This window comes from Leuciscus leuciscus (genome assembly GCF_965113295.1).
Source record: "Leuciscus leuciscus genome assembly, chromosome: 7".
In the NCBI taxonomy this organism is placed as follows: domain Eukaryota; kingdom Metazoa; phylum Chordata; class Actinopteri; order Cypriniformes; family Leuciscidae; genus Leuciscus; species Leuciscus leuciscus.
In genome coordinates, this window is record NC_138731.1 from 33022684 (window position 1) to 33041114 (window position 18431).

Consider the following 18431-nt stretch of genomic DNA (forward strand, 5'->3'; position numbering starts at 1 on the left):
ATACTCGCACACACAATTACCGATATCAATAGAGCTGCATACAGTTATTTTTTTCTTTGCGTGTCGCGCCTCCCCTGTGGCTCTTTGGCGCCCCCCAGGGGAGGCGCGCTTCACCTATTGAAAACCGCTGCTCTAGTAGATGTATGGGACCTTTCCCTCTCATAAAATAATAATAGGCCTCATAATAATTATTTCACCTTTGCAATATTTCAGAAATCTGTGTATTGAGTTCAGAGACATAATGTAACAACTGCTCAGAAGAATCTGTGTGTTTAGTATACTGGTATATTTTTTTTTTATCATGTAGCTGGTATATGGTGATATACTCATACCCTCTTTTAAAATACAGTTCCACCATTATATACCCCCTGGATTCTCCTCAGCAGCTGTAATCCAGTTACATCATCCAGGCCGGATATTTCTGGGGCTGTTTTAAGGCACAGAGCCAAACATGTGTTGAGTATACATGTTAAAGCACGTGACTTTAATTTCACATTACACATCTCAATTGTTGAGATTGTTTAAAGTATTTTGACCTGTATACTTAAAAAAAAAAAAAAACATTAAGCCATATGTTACTTAAGACTAATTAAAAAGTTATGTTACTGTTAGGCCTTCTGACAAAAAATATTTAATGATTTATTTATATATTGTTTATTTATATAATTATGTTGTGATAACAAAAACGTGCTGTAGCCTATTAGTCTGAATCTGTATAATGTGAAATATTCTAAAATAGGTGATCCCATTCCCAATCCTCTAGAGACTTACATTTAAAGCTATTTTCTTTACTCTGAATGAAATATGACCCTATCATAGATTACCAGTTACATGCTTTTCATGATATTTTCTGTGGGTTGCCAGTTGATGAATATCTGTACAATGTATCAATCCCAAATAAACGACCTTGAAAATGAGCAATGCTATGAGAATATTTTAGATTCAACATCTATGTCATGTCTTGGCATAATCATATTTATATTCTTGTCATTGTCACCTTTAGTTTGGTCATTGGGCACTATTTTCTTGAAACAATATTTATTGAAAATGTTTCCTTCAGATTTATAATTAACATTAGGCTACAATAGTGGGGAGGGCAAAATAAAGCCAACTTTTAATCAAAAATATTTTCCAGATACTATTTTAAGAACTTGCTTAATTTGGCTTTAGAACAGTGACAAAATAAGACATTTATTTAGTTTGCTATAGGCCTATTTCTCACACAGTATAAATGGACCCCTATACATACCTTTTTAAGAAATGTTCACTCGCAAAAGGATCATTATGTTATATGTTTAGAATTTGAGAGCCAGTTTTAAGGTAAAGGTTCATTCTGATTGCACTTACAGGAGTAAATCTATGCGCACTGGCACCCCTCAGCTGCATGGGTTGGTCCCGTGCGCTCGTCAGAGGATACGGAGGCTGCTGTGCTGTTACTTTTTGACATGTCTGGCAAAGCTTCCAGTGATAAGGAGCCGCACAGAGCGTTTTCCATACTTTTGGAAGTATTTCTGACTTCTAATTTTTCGCGACGTGCATTGTGTTGAAGTGGCGCTTGTCAAACTTCTCAAGACTGACTAAGGACCGGAGCTTGACTTCATGGAAACTATTTTCAGTTGGTTAAAGGATTATATGTATTTCAATATAGGAACAATGAGATGAGAAAATTTGGCGCTGGGCAGCAGTAAATGCCCCTTTGCTTTGAATCAGCCATATCTCGCGCTGAATGTTCAAATGTTTCCTAAACGCACTTACAGGTAAACAAATATCGATATAACTTTTGTCTTTATTAAATAAATAATTGTATTGGCTTGTTAAGTATTTAAAGATGGTTTTAACGAACTTTTGGACTGTTTTGCACTGAGCATCAGAATTATAAACTCTATAAGAATACATCGGATCTTATGACTATTTACTGGATTGTATCTCTCTACTGACTTAAGTGTTTCTGAAGTTTTCAAACATGAGGGGAAGGTACATGCTTGGTTTCGGTGTTTTGTGTCTGTTTGCATGGGCTGTTTACGTGTCAGAGAGCAGCCCGACCGATAAACAAGCAAAACTCAGACTGCTGTCCATAAGACGAGCAAGACAAAACAAATCACGACAGGGTCAGATTATCAGAAATGATAAACGCCAGCAGTTGCAGGGAGATGAAGATATAAACGTTACCAGGAATGTCCAATCCAGAAAAATCTTGGTACAAAGGAGACCAGCACAGGGTGGGACTATGAATCCAATCCAGCAAGATGATGGAACACCTGGAGCCAGGGCCAGAGTATCCCGCATGCCAAACAGTGCCGGTTCTCCAAACTTATTGGCATCATTTGCGGGGAAAAATCGCCTGCTGGTTATTTCCGCACCCCACGACTCTGATGGTTACTACAGATTGATGATGAGTCTTCTTAAACCAGAGGTTTACTGTGAGTTGGCAGAGCGGCACGTGCATCAGATTGTCATGTTTCACCAGGAAGGGGAGTTGGGTGGGAAAATCAGACGCATTACTAATGAAGGCAAAGTGATGGAAGAGCCGTTGGATACGACTCTTATTCCCAGGCTCATAAACTTTCTTAAATTAGAGAAAGGAAAGTTTGGGATGGTCCTTCTTAAGAAGACGCTTCAGGTAGAGGAGCGCTACCCATACCCTGTCAGACTGGAAGCGATGTATGAAGTTATCGACCAGTCGCCTATGCGCAAAATGGAGAAAGTCAGGCAGAAAGGCTTTGTGCAGAAGTGTAAAGGGGCTGGGGTGGAGGGTCAGGTGGTCGAGGGTGTCCCCAGCACTGACTCCCATATGGACCCACCAACAGAGAGGAGAAGAGAGGAGCGGAAACCCATGCGAAGACCGACCACAACAACAACTCCAAGTTCAACAAGACCAACAACCACTACCACCACTACCAAAGGAACTACCACCACCACACGTCCCCCAACTACAACTCGATCCACCACCACAACAACGACAACAACGCGGCCGACCACAACGCGGGCCACCACCACTCCAAGGACGACCAGAGCTCCTACTACCCCGCAATGGATCCCAGCCCACAAGACCACCGCCGAGCCTTACTATCACAACGGAAGGGACAGATTCCAGACAACCTCACCCACGACACTTCCCGTCTACACCAAGGCTGACACAGCAAAATACAGGGACAACCGCACTGATAAAAAAGAAAACAACCACAGACACACCAACATTATACCTACACAACACAAACCACCTAAAGTTAAGCCTACGAAGAAAAAGAATGGCGATAAGGAAATTAGCAATGCTTACGAGGAGAAATATGATGTAGGCGGGCCCACCGACGGCTATCCTGAAGAGAAGGAGGAAGAGATTGTGCCCGTCAAGAAAGGCAAGGGCAAGACAGATAAAAAGAAGAAAAAGGTGTCCAAGAAAGACAAGGCAGAGAGGAGGGGAAAGGATGGAAAGGGCAGTAAGAAAAATGGAAAGAAAGTTTCAAAGATCCCAGAGAAAGAAGAGTATCAGAAACCAACAAAGAGACCACCACCGCCGCCTCCACCACCTAAAGGAGCTCTGGCAACCTTTTTGGACTATTTTGAAAGCAGAAGGAGACTAATTGTGAGTAGCTTTGCAAGTAGTCTGATTTAGAAATGTGGATTTCTTTATTATAATATTATTTACTGTTCTTCTGTTTTAAACTCTTTACTTCAGTTGATCACCTCTCCAACAGAGGAGAACAACATGTATGTTCAGCAGAGGGATGAATACTTGGAACATGTGTGTGAGATGGCAGTCAGAAAGGTCTCCATCATCACCATCTTTGGCACACTTACAAACAGCACCATGAAGATAGATCATTATCAACTTGGTAAGCCACTTTAGATTTTTTTCACATATTATTCAAACCACCAACCATCATTTCAGTTAGCATAACTCTTACAAAATGATAGGAGAAGGTTTTCATCACTGCATGCATTTTTCCTGTTATCTTTTTCTATTATTTTACTTTCCTCATTCTTAAACAGTAACTGCTGAGAATCCATGTCATGGTTGACATATGGACATTTAGGCACAGGTTATGTAAGTTCCTGTCAAAGCATTCTATCCATTCCCACTGAGCTAAACTGAACTCAGGCCACCCATCGTAAAATCCTGTAACGTTCATGAAAAAAGAACAACTGTTTCCTGTTCTTTGAGAGCTTTACTAGCTGTGACATGCAGCTATGAATGATTAGGCCGAAGATGGATATGATAAACACAAGCCATTTTCTTATGCTGGAGATTTAGCGCTATTAATCGTATGGCAAACAAAAAGGGCCTTTTATCCAACAGTTGGCACTCACTTGTAAGTTAGGGAAGCACTTTTCCAGATTATGACCTCATATGACACAAAACTTCACAGCAAAGGAACTTGAAGTTTGGTCTGGGAATGGAGTGAATGGTGCTTGTTCAAGTGTCACGGAATGCTGCTAGATGAATCAAATGGAAGATTGGGAGCAGAGTCTGCCATGGCACGTTATTCTCTCTTGTTCATTATCCAAGACATGGGAAAATGTATGTTTCCTTTGTAGCTGATATTCTGACTGGAGAGTTTTAGCTCAGCAACAGCAGTCAGTTCTTGGCAGGCGAGACAGTTTTGTAGGGATTACTCTACTCTTACAATTTCTTCATTCGACATTTTTAATGCACTACTCCAAAAGTTAATTAACACCAGAGTTTTATCTGAAAATTTGCTTTCAATTCTACCTGTGCCATTCAGAATTAAATTGAGAATGCCATTTAAATTCCAATTCGATTCCTGTTTTTGATGCAGAATTGCATCCACAATTTGAATTGGAATGTAAGTAGATTTGAAATGAATTGAAATTCATATAGTTGTAATTTTAACTCTTTTTAAAAAGCCTAGTTTTAAAAAACATTTCTAAATCAAGCCAATTCTTCAATCCCAGATTTTGCGCAGCCCTGGTTGTCACTGTTATTGATAATTCTCCAGACGTCACACAATTAGATTCTACAAGCATTAAGACAAAATGCTGTGAAATAATAATGAAATCATCATAATCTGGACTGCTTTGACTTTTGTTCCATATACTCATCAGTCTGGACTGTGTCACATGGTTCTGTGTGAGGGGTCACTTTCATTACCACAGGATGGACAAATAGAAGCAAAGCAGGTGCTCATAAACATCTCTCTAAAGTGAACACAAGGCTCTCTGAGATCGCATATATCTGTCTGGCACGTTCTGAGCATTTATAGCCTGCCAGCTCACTGTGACTGGTTCCAGTGCAGCATCAGAGGTACTAGAAAGGAAACATGACTGACTGTATGATCAGCGGTTCCTGAACCACAATTAAAGGTTCTCTGCTGTGGCTATGGTAGGTATATATAATTAGGAGCGCTGCTGTGGCTAAACTAAATCTTTCATTTTCCGTTTGTAATTTCTATGATGTAACTCTGCAGAAAGGCTGTTTCGTTTTATCATTTAAAAATTACAGTTATTTATATTTTATGTTAAGATTGCTAGTTCTTGTTTATCTGCTGTCATTGAGTAGGAAATGTATTTTATTGTTGCCCTGAGAGATAAATAAAGACCATATTTAATGAAAACCCAATGTTTATAGGAAGAAATACCATTTTGCCTCCGCTTTGATTCGTTTTTGATTGTAGTTCACCTCCCGTGCTGAAAGTGGAGTGCCTTAAACCATCTGTTTTGTTGTCCGCTAGAAATCAGAGTGAGAAATTCTTTGGATTTTGTGGAAAGGAAACCAAATATTTTGGGTTGGCCGCATCCTCCCGTGCTGTTTAATGCACCCGCAGAGTTTCCACAGACTAAAGAGGGTCTTTCACATGAGTTGCTCTGTTTTTATCTGTCTCTTTTAGAGCAAAGGAAGCCATGTTCCCTGAATAAACACACAGAGCAGCCATCCCTAAGGCCTGCAGCAATTCATTAAAAGACTGCATGTCTGGTGATTTTCCGTTTAGATAAACAGCAGAACAGCATTGGGCTACTCATATAGCTGAGGGCCTCAGTGTCCCGAGTTCTACCGGCGTTGACCCCACCGGAGGGGTCGCCCTACGTACTGTATGTTATGAAAGACACGCATGTCTCTTTGAACTGCAGTCAAAACAAAACTAGCAGACTGTGGAGCCATCTGTAATCTTCTGTATTTATCTCTCTGGTTGGTTGATCAGTCTGTGGGATTTTGTGTGGCGTCTTTGCAGAGAATGACAAGCCCATGAAAGGTTTGAGACAGGAGGATTTGGAGAACCAGGATCTCATCACAGAGCTGAGGAAAGAGTATGGAATGACCTACAACGATTTCTACATGGTCCTCACAGATCTGGACATGAAAGCGAAGGTGAAAGACACGTAACATGACACGCAGTACATTTTCACAGCTTTAAAGCTCTCTTCTTCCACAGCGCTTTTCAGCGGTGCGTGAGGTGTGCCAGCGCAAAGCCGAGTTCTGTTTGCAGACAGCTGGAATAAACAAAGAAGCCACTGTGCAGTCAGGAGGTGGATAGAAAATAAAATTGATTGAAAATCCTCAGAGACACCCACAAATGCTGATTTAATTCTTGGCATGTAGGGTTTAAATAGAGTTGTGAGAGCTGAATGTTGACATAACTGACTATACATAAATTGCCCACAAATAAAAACGGATCATTACGTTCCTTGTAAATGAGTTTTACTCTTTGTTATGAATTACATCCAAAGTAATTTAATTCAGTGCCTTCATGAGCTGTATTTGATGTTATGGTCAATATAAAACAAATAAAATAATTTAGCATTTGCATTAAATGTAGGTGTACATAATAAATAAGTATAAATATTAGTGTTATAATAAATATTAAATATAAATTATATAAAAAATTAATAATACAAAGTATAATAATAAAATTAAATAATACAGTTTAAACACAATAATAAAATGGGTGTCTGTATAACTTCCACAGAAGAAATGTGATATTGGATGTTGAGTTTTGCATTGCATTCTTGCAGGAACAGCATGCTTGTTGTGGTTTGCACAAAAATGTCAAGAATTCTTCACAGCTCTGTCAATTTGACACATCATTTTAGGTTCGGCATTCTTGGCTGCTCAGAACCTATTGAGAAAATCCCCTTACTAGTAAAGGTATTCAGTTTCTAACCCTCTATGAGGCTGCATATTTCTCTAAGTATATCTCTTTTTATTATTTCCAGCAATACTATGAAGTGCCAATTGCAATGAAGGCGGTTTTTGACTATATCGACACGTTTTCCTCGCGCATCAGAGAGATGGAACAACAGAAACGTGATGGGGTGACGTGTAAAAAAGAAGACAAGCCAAGGTCATTGGAGAACTTCCTTTCCAGGTAAAGCTTTTTCCATTGAAATTGTGCTGTGCTGGAGCCAGGGCTCACAGGGGGATCTCCAAAAGAATCTGTGCTTTTATGCCATCACAAGCTGTCTTTGATGTCATTATATACTGATATATACATTATATACTTTCACACATATTTGTAAATATTTTTGTTTCTATTTATTAATATATTTTTATACAGACAAAGAGGAAAAACACATGTCTCATCATGACACATAAATCTACCAAGAGTTAACCAGACCATGATAACCAGCAACACCACCAGACTAACATTTTACTAAAGCTGTTCAAACATGTTTGGTTTAACTTTTTTATCTGTTAGGTAAGATCTAAAATGTTCAATATATGGTTACATTTAATCTGCCAAGTAAATCTCACAAATAGTATATGAAATAAAACAATTACACACGTGCAAATGACAAAAAATTTGTATCAATAATAATAATCATAAATATTAGTGATTAAAATATAACTGATAATGGCTATTCAAATGTGAGGTGATTCAATCTCTGCTGGATTTTTTAAATGGGGTGGCACAGAGGGGACCAAGAACCAGTCAGGGGGGACCAGGGAAAACAGAAATAAATACTATATGATACATGCTATATAAGGGGATTTAACGGTACTAAATATTTACCTCTAAGTTATGCACTATTTGTTATCTGTATTAACATGGTGTAACCACTAGATAGCTGTATGCCTATATATAAATATTTAAACATGGCTGTGTATTCCCTAGTTGCTTGGAACATTGTTTTCAGACATACTGTACCTTGTATTAGGTTTTGCATTTGGATATATATTTAGACATTTTTAAAGACTACTTTTTGTCAAAGTTGAGATTGTTTTAAGTTAATTTGAAGTGTCAGTTTTTACATAATTTGTTAGAGCCAAATCAGAGAAAGCATTTTGTTTCTCATACTAGCTACATAATAGCTTGATCAGTCACACATAAGTAATCAGAAAACTGACTAAGTGCGACCAGGGCTATATTTCAAAATATATAATTGAGTGTTCATATACCGTGAACAGAAATCTGGTCTGTGGTTTCTCCCCCTGTTTGAAAATCTCTGCATTGCAAATCAATCAGCAATTGACAACTTCAGATTCAAATAGCGTTATTAGCATGGTAAAAAGGCTTTACATTGCCAACGCATTGACAGGGCTCTGATCCAACTGTGTTGAGAATTGTCAGATTTTGCATGTACGCTGTGTGCTCATCAATTGCCTGTTATTTTAAAACCTCCATCCAGTAACACTATGAATTACTAGTAATGTAGAACTAGATCAGAAAATATTTGCAAAAACCGCTGAACAGAGGCCGCCTGATCAGGTGGGCCCATTGCTACAACCTAGATTTGCCTATGCATTAATCCTGCATTGATCTAATGATTTTGTTCTATCATCGCATAGGTTTCGCTGGAGACGTAGGTTGTTTGTCATATCTGCACCAAATGATGAGGAATGGGCCTATCAGCAACAACTCTATGCACTGACCAGTCAGGCGTGCAACCTGGGTGAGCATGATAATCACTGAACTATATGATGTCATTGAAGGAGAATTTCGATAAAATTACCAGATCACATTATTCCAGGGGTAGTTATCCTTTAGGGACTCTTACTACAAATTGATCTTTTTACCCGCAGGGTTTGCATATGTTTCTTTCTCATGTCTCAAGTTTGCCAAGATAATATCTCACATTGATTTTCTCTTGTCACTCAGCGAAGATTGAAACCAGATCGTTGTTACTGTAGTTCAGACCAAGCCAGTTCTTATAAACTCCACTGAGTTATGGATTTGAAATTTTTCTTGGTATTATTCCCAAGAACAATGTGTATTCCCGATGATACTTACAGTCAGAAATGTTTCCCACTAAATAAGATCGACACAACAGCAGTGAATGTTTGCCATTTTGTATCTTGTCCCAGAAATCTTGACAAGCAGCATATAACTCATGTAATTAGCTAAGTATTTATTCATCATTGGAGCAAGCTCTTGAGTACCTCCTTTTTATAATATAGCTTTGCATAGACTAGGTGGATTTGACTTATTTTCAAGAATTTATATTTAGTAGTTGTTTTCTAGCCAGTTCTATACCTATTGGTCTAAGTGTTGACCAAGGCCAGTGACCACACCTGGAACAGCTAATAGTGAGGTGTAACCTCATGTTCTTAGTCCAGAAGAAGCCCATTTCACATGAAATTAGTGTGGAAATCATAGAGATGTTCCTAGTTGTAAATAAAATACGAAATAATAGCAATTTAACAACTTGTTAGCAACTTAAATACAAAAACAGCTGCTTCATATTTCACATGACGTATGATTTGTGTCACCTGTAAATAATAATGTGTATAATTTAGGTGTTGTGAAAGTGTCTTCAAATAATGTTAACCACATGCCTTATTTTATTTTAAATTTTAAACTGCTATTTAAAAAAACAGTATTAAAAATACCATAGGGAACCCATGTAAGATAAGATTACAAACTGACGTCACAATAACTTAAGTAGCTCTGTAAAAAAAATATATTATGTGGCAAAATGTGACCCAAAAAGATCTTAGAACAATAAGAATGATGTTTGACAAGACATGAACAAAAAAAAAAAAAAAAGAAGAAGAAAAAAAGACTGGCTTTCTCTTCCATTTAAACTGACATCGGTTACCACAGTGGATTTGAATTTGGCAATCAATTCAAACATAAATGACTTGAGAAATATTTCTGTGTATTAATACATCACCCACATACACCCACATATTCCATTAGCAACAGTTAAGCCACAGACATGCCATTAAACAGTCTAAATGTCAACAGGGGAACATTTGAAGACTCAGAGGGGTGTTTAGATTTTAGTCTGTTACACTTTAACCTTACAATTCCTTTTGTGTTGGTCAATTTGCAGGTCTTCGCCATGTATCAATACTGAAGCTGGTTGGGACAGATCTGTTAGACATGGGAGGAGTGTTAGAGCTTTACCCCATCAATGGTAAGACCACTGCCGCTGAAACACGAACAAAAAAAGATTTGACACTTCCGTCTACACTCTTTAATTAGTGGCATCATTTGTTGCATGATGAACCTTTCCACTGCACAAAAGGTTATTTATTGTGGGGAAAGGTTCTTGAGATTAGTAAAATGTTCTTTACACTAAGAAAAAAAAGGTTATTTTAAGTACTGTTCACTTAAGGTTATTTGTGGAACCCAAAATGGATCGTCTACCTCCTTTTGTAATCTTTATTTTTAAGAGTGCCTCTAAAATGTTATATGTAGACTTTCTGGTGCGAAAAGCTCTATTAACGTGAATGTAAACATTTGTAGAAATGGTTTAAAAAGCAGTTTAAAATATCAGCTGACCAAGATGCTTATATATTGTGGTCGCTTGTATGAAAATATGAAAAGCATACCTGTAGCTGTCACAGCAGCCAGGTGCTTAGTAAGTGTGTTAAGGGTTAATCGGCACATTAGATGAGAGCGGTCGTGTTGTGTTGACATTGGCTGCTTTTTTGTCAGTCAAAAGTAGCCAGTAGCCTCTGGTTTCAGGCGCCTCCCTGCATGAGTCAGCCTCTCCAGCTCCGGCCGGGCTCAGAAATGTCCAAACAGTTCCCACAGGAATTATATTTTGCAGGACAGAAATGAAAGAGGGCTCAGGTGTTTACATATTTTCCATCATTGTTGAAACTACAGACAGCTTTGCCTTCATTGGCACCCAGGCCCCTGTGCATCAGCAGTCTGTCTGATACATTATGATCAAACAGTGATTCTGTGAGCTGTATTTAGAGTGCTGGAACTCAAGTCTTCTATGTAAGATGAAAGCAATATCTGATGACAAACATGTTGGTTTTATAAAATGAAATCTGGTTTCTATTTGAAAATGTTTTGTCAAAGATTTGTATTACTATATTAAAAAGCTCTTCATTTAGAGATGGTCAGTGTTATTTAGTTTTGAAAAAATATGAATAAATGGAAAGAAAGTTGGTAGACCAATATATCTTATTTATTTTATCATTTCAAAAGGTTACTAAACATCCAAGAAATCATATTTTCTCCATTTTGGAGGACCTCCCAAATATATATATAATAAATACATTTATTATATTATATACTCATACATGTATGTATGTGTGATCCTTTATATAAATAATTTTTTGCAAGAAAATCGAAGATTTTGGGGTCAGTACGTTTTTTTCCCACAAGAAATGAATACATTTATTGGGGAAGGTTGCATTAAATTGATCAAAAGTGACAGTACATTTATAATGCTACAAAAGATTCCTATTTCAAATCAATTCTGATCTTTTCAACATTATATTAATTGAACAATCTTGAAAGAAATGTATCACTGTTTCCACAAAAATTCTAAGCAGCACAACTGTTTTCAACATTGATCAAAAATAAATGTTTCTTGAGCACCAGATCAGCATATTAGAATGATTTCTGAAGGATCATGTGACACTGAAAACTGGAGTAATGATGCTGAAAATTCAGCTTTGCCATCACAGAAATTACACTTTAAAATATCATGAAATAGAAAACAGTTGTTTGAAACTGTAATATTTCACAATATTGCTGTTTTTACTGTATTTTTAATCAAATAAATGTTTCATTGGGGAGTATAAAATATTTGTTTAAAAAAATAAATAATCAAATCTCACTGACCCCAAACTTTTAAACGGTAGTGTAGTTTAACTATTGAGATTTTTATTTTATTTTTTTTATAAACTTCTTTTGCATTACACACCAAACTCAAATCTATTAAATACTGTGAAGTTCAGTATCCTATTAAGTAATTTGTGGTGCACAAATGGCAGAACATCCTGTATCTCCACCATATTTTGGTATCTGCATGGTGCACACCTGTTTCTGACACCCACGACACGTGTCTCTGTTTCAGGAAGTGCAACGGTGGAGCGTGAGGGGATATCTGCCAGTCTAGTGCGGGACATTAGAAACTATTTCCAGATCAGCCCTGAATACTTCTCCATGCTGCTGGTGGGAAAAGATGGAAATGTCAAGTCCTGGTACCCGTCTCCCATGTGGTCCATGGCCATCATCTACGACTTGATCGACTCCATGCAGCTCCGCAGACAGGAAATGGCCATCCAGCAGTCTCTAGGCATGCGCTGCCCAGAAGATGAGTACGGTGGCTACGGTTACCACCACGGCTATCAGGATGGCTATCATCAGGGTTATGGATATTAGGGTTTATAACATTCATAAGACAGTGTCATGGTAATAAATAACTGAAAACTTCCTTTCTGAATTGGTTTTATAATTATCGTATACAGCTGATATATTTATATTTAAAGATGCATCTTATCTGCTATACATCTGTCCGTATGGACACAATCTTTTGTAGATAAAAGACGTTGACGAAACATTTGTATTTATTGAATGTCTTCACTATACGAAGTGATCATTTTTAAAGGTCACAACCTGCTTTTTCGTGTTGAACTATGTATTGTTACTCTATTTTTAAAGAGCACTGTCTTATTTATAAACGTATAAATTGTGCTTTAATTTCAATAAAAAAAAATATATTGATATGCCTTTGGTCGTAATACATTCTAAACATTGCAGGCCATTTTTAGCTGAACTGATGTACACTACAGTTGGGAATGATGTGCTTATGTGATGCTTGAATTTCCCCCCTTATTTTATGAAGGCACTGTGCTGATACAGCCTACTTAGCCTACTTGAGCACCATGTCAAACTATGACTCTGACTTTTTCTTTGCTTTATTTCCCTCTGCTGGTCAGTGATATGTTGGCAGTTGCCACAAAATATCAGTATTAAGCAATTATTTGCGCATATATGATTAAAATGTGGAATTTATTATTCCAAAAACCCATAGATTTTTTTAAAAGGTCATATTTCATTAAATACAACATGCATCCACAGTATGGCACATTATACATGATGCTTTGAAATGTGATTGTTCCCATTAGAGATGTTTATTAAAATGAGTTCCTCATACCTTAATACCTTCATTGTCACCTTATGACACAGTAAACTACTGTATGAAGAAACAAATAACTTCAAATAACAAATAACCAAACAATAAAAATTAAAGCCATTCACAAAACCTCCTGAGGTTGTAACATGCTCATAATGGTAATACAAACAATTTGTAAAAGAGGACAGTATACAGTATTAAACAACTCTTTGATTCAACTAGACATTCCACGTGATTGAAACACTCATCATTCATTATACATATACACAGGCTGATTCCAGAATATTTACACGATATAATTACAGATTCAAAACTGACTTAAAAAGATTCTTCTTCCGATTCGCTCTCTGTGTTAGCCTTGGTAAGCCTCTCCAACTCTTCCCCATCCTAAAACAAAAACATGACACACAATCATGAAATACAACATGCATAATTTTTTAGACCACTGTAGTTATACAGAAAAACTTTATAGCTTTTAGTGATTTTATAGATGATACAGTAGATCCAATGAAAAAGGTTCATACAGTATGAACTGTATGTTCTGGAAATAACGGGGTCCTTCATACAGAATACGATTTTGCATTTAAAGTCGGCATGCACCTGAAGTTGCGATACTCTTTTCTTTCCTATTGTGACGTATACTGGCTTCTCGAACAAGAAAGAATCTAGGGTGGGGCATGATTTTGTCAATGGGGAAATTATTGGATCGTTGGATTGTTAAAAACACGTCATTAGAGAAGAGAAGAGATGTTGTTGCAAGAGGAAGGGACGTTATATTGATTAAAGATTATGAAGGCACATGGATTTTAAATAATTATAAATAATTTATAAAAAATACTGCAATATTACACACACAAAAATAAGAATTGTAAAAAAAAAAAAATCATGGTGACTTAAAAAATGGAAAATAACGCTAGCCATATTTTTTTATAGATTACCTTTTTTTAAAGCTGACAACATTTAAAATAAATGGCAGTCAAGTGAGACACCAAAAAGGCAATGAGAAGCAAAGGACCAGTCAAATACTGCCGTCTAGCAAATGTCTATATTAAAAAAGACCTGAAAAACACACACAAATGTGTTCTGTCTATACCAGCCCCAACTAAATGGACAACACAAACTCGTTTAGAACTTTGTAGCTTGTTGAAACAAGCAGGGCTGGTTCTCTCGTTTTTGCGTTACACTGAGTTGCTTTTTAGTCATTTTTCTCTGTAAACATGCGTTAGACAGGGGGCTTAATTTGAACGTTGCGCAGTCTCACAGACTATTTTAAATGCTATCAAATTAGAAAGAAGTTAAAGTGAACTTTTAAAAAACGGGTCTTTTCCACTCGGAAGCGTCTCAGAAGAATGCGTTCTATAAGAAGTGCCAACAAGCCACTAATAGAATTCCCTGCTGCATGATATATTTGATCTAAATAATGCAATAACCTAAGGTAGGGCTTTGCTCCTCCAAATTACGTTTTCTTTATTAGGAATTCCAGGTTCTTACTCTTCCACAATACTTAATCAGATTATAGTTTGCCAGATCTCCTCTACAAAGAGCCCCTTGTTTAAACTGTCAGTGTGTACTTCAAAAATTAAGGTGGAAACGAATGGGTCGAACTAAACAAATGATTAGCTTAGCTGCAAGTGACCAATGTTTTAAAATGAAGCAAGTCTATATCTGACCCTTACCCCTCTTGACCTCTCAAACACCTCTCCATTGATGACCCTGAGCCTCTCCTGCAGCAGAGTGTACTCTGGATCTTTCAGTCTGCTGCTGTGGTAGATAAAGATGGCTAGCAGTACTATAGGCGCCTGCAGGAAGAAATCCATCGATGGGCGAAAGTCAAATAGGAAGAGAGAGAGCGCAGTGACGATGACCGTGGTGATCTGACCCGTCAGAACGTGGAACATGTTATCACGGAACTTGAGAATGAAAGCCACCCACAGGCCTAGAGCGGCTGTGACGAAGCCCAGGGCGATGGAGAAGATGTTGTGGCCGTAGAAGAGGCCGCAGTGCAGCGTCAATTCACGGTAGTCAGAGTGCAGGAGCAGCGTGAGGCTGTTGAAGATCAAACCGAACACATACAGCTTGCTGTTCTGGATGAAGATGCTCTCCACGAGCTGCTCCCCCTCTTTGAGGATCTTCTCGTTGTAGATGTTGGCCAGCGCAGAGATGAAGCACTGCAGCAGCAGTAGGACGTAACCCAGGCCGAAGCTGTTCAGCTTGTGGATGAGCTGACTGTCCCACAGCTCACGCCAGTACGTTTCAGTATGGTTTTGATGCTTTATCTCGGGATGGGCGTATTTCAGACAGCTGTTAGAAGGGGTGGAAATGTTGGCTGGGTGGAGGCCATGGACGGCAATGGCATGCTGGTCACCACTGCCAGTGGTCAACGACACAATGGACAGAAACAAAATGATCACAGATGCCCACTGCACCCAAGACAAGCGCCTCCTGTAGGCCAAAGGATGAAAAGTCAGCAACGGATATATTTCAAGGATAGATAACAGATAGATAACAAGAAATGCCAGTACTTACTTCAGAACAACTCGGAAGAGAAGGGCTGTTGTAAAAATAACAATGTTGGAAAACATTACTGCCATAGCCTATTAAAACATGAGGAAAAAATTATTAATTAAATTCATTGCTGATTAAAAGTAACAGTAAAGACATTTATAATGTCAATGTTATTTATATTTTAAATATATGCTGTTTTTTATTCATCAAAGATTCCTAAAAAAAAAAAATTTAACATGGCTTACACAATTTTTTTTAAAATAAGCAGCAAAACTGTCTTCAATATTGATAATACCCCCAAATAAATGTTACTTGAGCAGCAAATTAGAATGATTTTTGAAGGATCATGTGACACTGAAGACTTGAGTAATGATTGCTAAAAATTCACCTTTGCCATCACAGGAATAAATTACATTTCAAAACATATTCAAAAAGAAAACATTTGAATTGGAATAATATTTCTCAATATTACTGATTTAACTGTATTTTTAATCAAATAAATACAAATAAACTTCTACCAAAACCATTAAAAAAAATATATCACTGAACCCAAACTATATTGTGTTACGAACATCAGAACAATGAATATCGAATATGCAAAATCTCACTGACCCCAAACTATTGAACGGTAGTGTAAATAAATAAATGTATTTATTTTGTATATGAATGTAATTACACATGTCAGAAGATTTTTTTATTATTATTATTTATATAGGTAAGTAGTAAATGCAATTAAATTTGTTATTTCACTACTAACATAATTTATAAATCACTAAAAGTTTAATAATAATTTAATAATCCAACATACAGGTTGCAGATAGGTCATCACATAGAAGATTATAAGGTTGTCAAGGAAGTAGAGGAATGCAGGAACAGACCACTTCAGGTAGCTGAGAAAAGAGGCACCAGATGAACATCCCAAATCTTTATAAGAGCGGCCCTCTGGAAAACAAAAGCAATAGTTCTAGTCCCATAACAAATCACTCATATGCTGAAATAATGACATCCATCACAATCCAACAGACTATACAGTATAGCTTAGTATATTAATGAGTATGGTATGAGAATGGTATTTTGGGACAACAAATCTGACTCACCTTGAATGATCACCCGTACAGACATCACTAAACAAAATACTAGTTTGATGGCCTCTGCCATTAAATTCACAGATGCAGGAAGAAAGTCATATTTGTTTTCTGTAATTTAGAAAAAGACAGATTTAACAATATTTAAAATTCTTTACATTGCAAAAAGTAAAGTTATCTATTGATGGTTTTATGGTAAGGAATCATACATCGAGTTGCTCCATGGTGGTGTAATATGTTACCTTCATTGGCTGAGAATTTTAGTAATAGGATACGACTGGTTCCCAAGGTGACAAAACCCAGACCCAGAGCCAAAGTGTAGGCTGAAGATCTTGAGCACAGCCACGAGCAGGGACAGCAGCAGCGGCATGAAGAAGAGGAGGAGGAGGAAGAGGACCGAGCCATTATGGAGAACGTGAGCTGAGGCTGGTCATAGGAGGATGAACAGGATCACTGAGAAAAACATCAGACAATCATATTAACCAAACTCATAACACTGAAGAAGTATATATGTTTTCATGAAATATTAAATCAGATTGGTCTCTAATTTATCAAATTTGTCAAGACCTGCCACCTTCTGTATCTAGTGCTTTAATTTCAACATGATTCACAAGCACAAATTATGAGTCAACCATCAAAACATGCAGCGATGAAATCATGGAACATTGTGGTTTAGTGTTTACAGATGGTTCAGAATAGAAGGAACATGAACATTGTGTCTTATGTGAAGGCAAAGACATTGTTTAAATGTTATATCTTTCAGTACAGCACTGTTTATAAATACAAAATGAATAATAACTATAGACGATAATGACTTGCTATGATCTTAGAAACATAGAAATAGACATTCTTAATGTAACATTTTTTTAAATAAATAAAACTACATTATTATAACGCAAATTAATAATAGGATTTGCAATGATGTGGATCATCACATTTCCAACATTGTGCAATTCGATATTGATTGTTCTGATGTTCGTAACGCAATAAAAAAAGTAGTGCAGCATCCAGTTTCAAGACAGGATATTTACAATGTGTCTATTATAATGTGAATGTCGTGATGAAGCACAAACAGATTCATATTCGGTGCTTTATTTACCTGTCCATATGTTCTCACTCCAACAAACAACCTGCCCACGACTTCCGCATCTTTGCGCATGCGTACATCAACAGCTACGTCATCATTTTATTTGACGTTGCAGGGCAACAGGCTTTGCTTATTAATTTTAATATGATCACTCTGGCTTTCAACGGCGAAGGCTCGGTTAGCTGATGAATATTAAAATGATCCTTAGCCACAGTTTTTCCGCTAAAGAGGATTTTAGGATTGATTTTAATAATCACTGAATGTAAAATCTGCAAACCATTTTTTATTTTATTTAGGCTATTGGTTGGATAATGAATAAAGTGTTCAAATGTTTCTTGAAAAAAATAAACAGAAAAATTATCTTCTGAAATTTTAGTGTATTTTTGTTAGTTTACTTTAGGATTGAAAGTAGCCTAGTATTTGTTGGCTATACAGTATTTATGTAAGACTGAATAATTGAGTGCTTTCTCTTC

General features: G+C 37.0%; 2 protein-coding genes across 2 annotated transcripts; one reads left to right on the plus strand and one right to left on the minus strand.

Annotated features, from left to right (window-relative positions):
- Positions 1 to 1412: 1412 nt before the first annotated feature.
- ccdc80 (coiled-coil domain containing 80) lies at positions 1413 to 12871 on the plus strand. Its single transcript, XM_082175416.1, has 7 exons — positions 1413 to 3583; positions 3677 to 3833; positions 6189 to 6325; positions 7171 to 7322; positions 8744 to 8847; positions 10231 to 10314; positions 12220 to 12871. The coding sequence occupies exons 1-7, from the start codon at positions 1964 to 1966 to the stop codon at positions 12525 to 12527; spliced, it is 2562 nt and encodes an 853-aa protein (XP_082031542.1). The 5' UTR covers positions 1413 to 1963; the 3' UTR covers positions 12528 to 12871.
- A 267-nt stretch (positions 12872 to 13138) lies between these two features.
- Positions 13139 to 18049, minus strand: slc35a5 (solute carrier family 35 member A5). The gene is made up of 7 exons (XM_082175436.1): positions 17971 to 18049; positions 17114 to 17324; positions 16884 to 16982; positions 16595 to 16728; positions 15808 to 15875; positions 14958 to 15723; positions 13139 to 13668 (listed from the first exon to the last, which is right to left on the minus strand). The coding sequence occupies exons 2-7, from the start codon at positions 17274 to 17276 to the stop codon at positions 13600 to 13602; spliced, it is 1299 nt and encodes a 432-aa protein (XP_082031562.1). The 5' UTR covers positions 17277 to 17324; positions 17971 to 18049; the 3' UTR covers positions 13139 to 13599.
- Between the last annotated feature and the right edge of the window lie 382 nt (positions 18050 to 18431).

Excerpts from the sequence above, each read along its gene's own strand:
- slc35a5 (XM_082175436.1), bottom strand. The coding sequence starts at position 17,276 with ATGGCTCGGTCCTCTTCCTCCTCCTCCTCTTCTTCATGCCGCTGCTGC. Across the intron at positions 16,729-16,883 it reads TGTACGGGTGATCATTCAAG|AGGGCCGCTCTTATAAAGAT; the intron begins GTGAGTCAGATT and ends TTTGTTTTCCAG. Across the intron at positions 13,669-14,957 it reads TGTTTGAGAGGTCAAGAGGG|GATGGGGAAGAGTTGGAGAG; the intron begins GTAAGGGTCAGA and ends TTTTTGTTTTAG.
- ccdc80 (XM_082175416.1), top strand. The coding sequence starts at position 1,964 with ATGAGGGGAAGGTACATGCTTGGTTTCGGTGTTTTGTGTCTGTTTGCA. Across the intron at positions 6,326-7,170 it reads ATCTGGACATGAAAGCGAAG|CAATACTATGAAGTGCCAAT; the intron begins GTGAAAGACACG and ends TATTATTTCCAG. Across the intron at positions 7,323-8,743 it reads TTGGAGAACTTCCTTTCCAG|GTTTCGCTGGAGACGTAGGT; the intron begins GTAAAGCTTTTT and ends ATCATCGCATAG.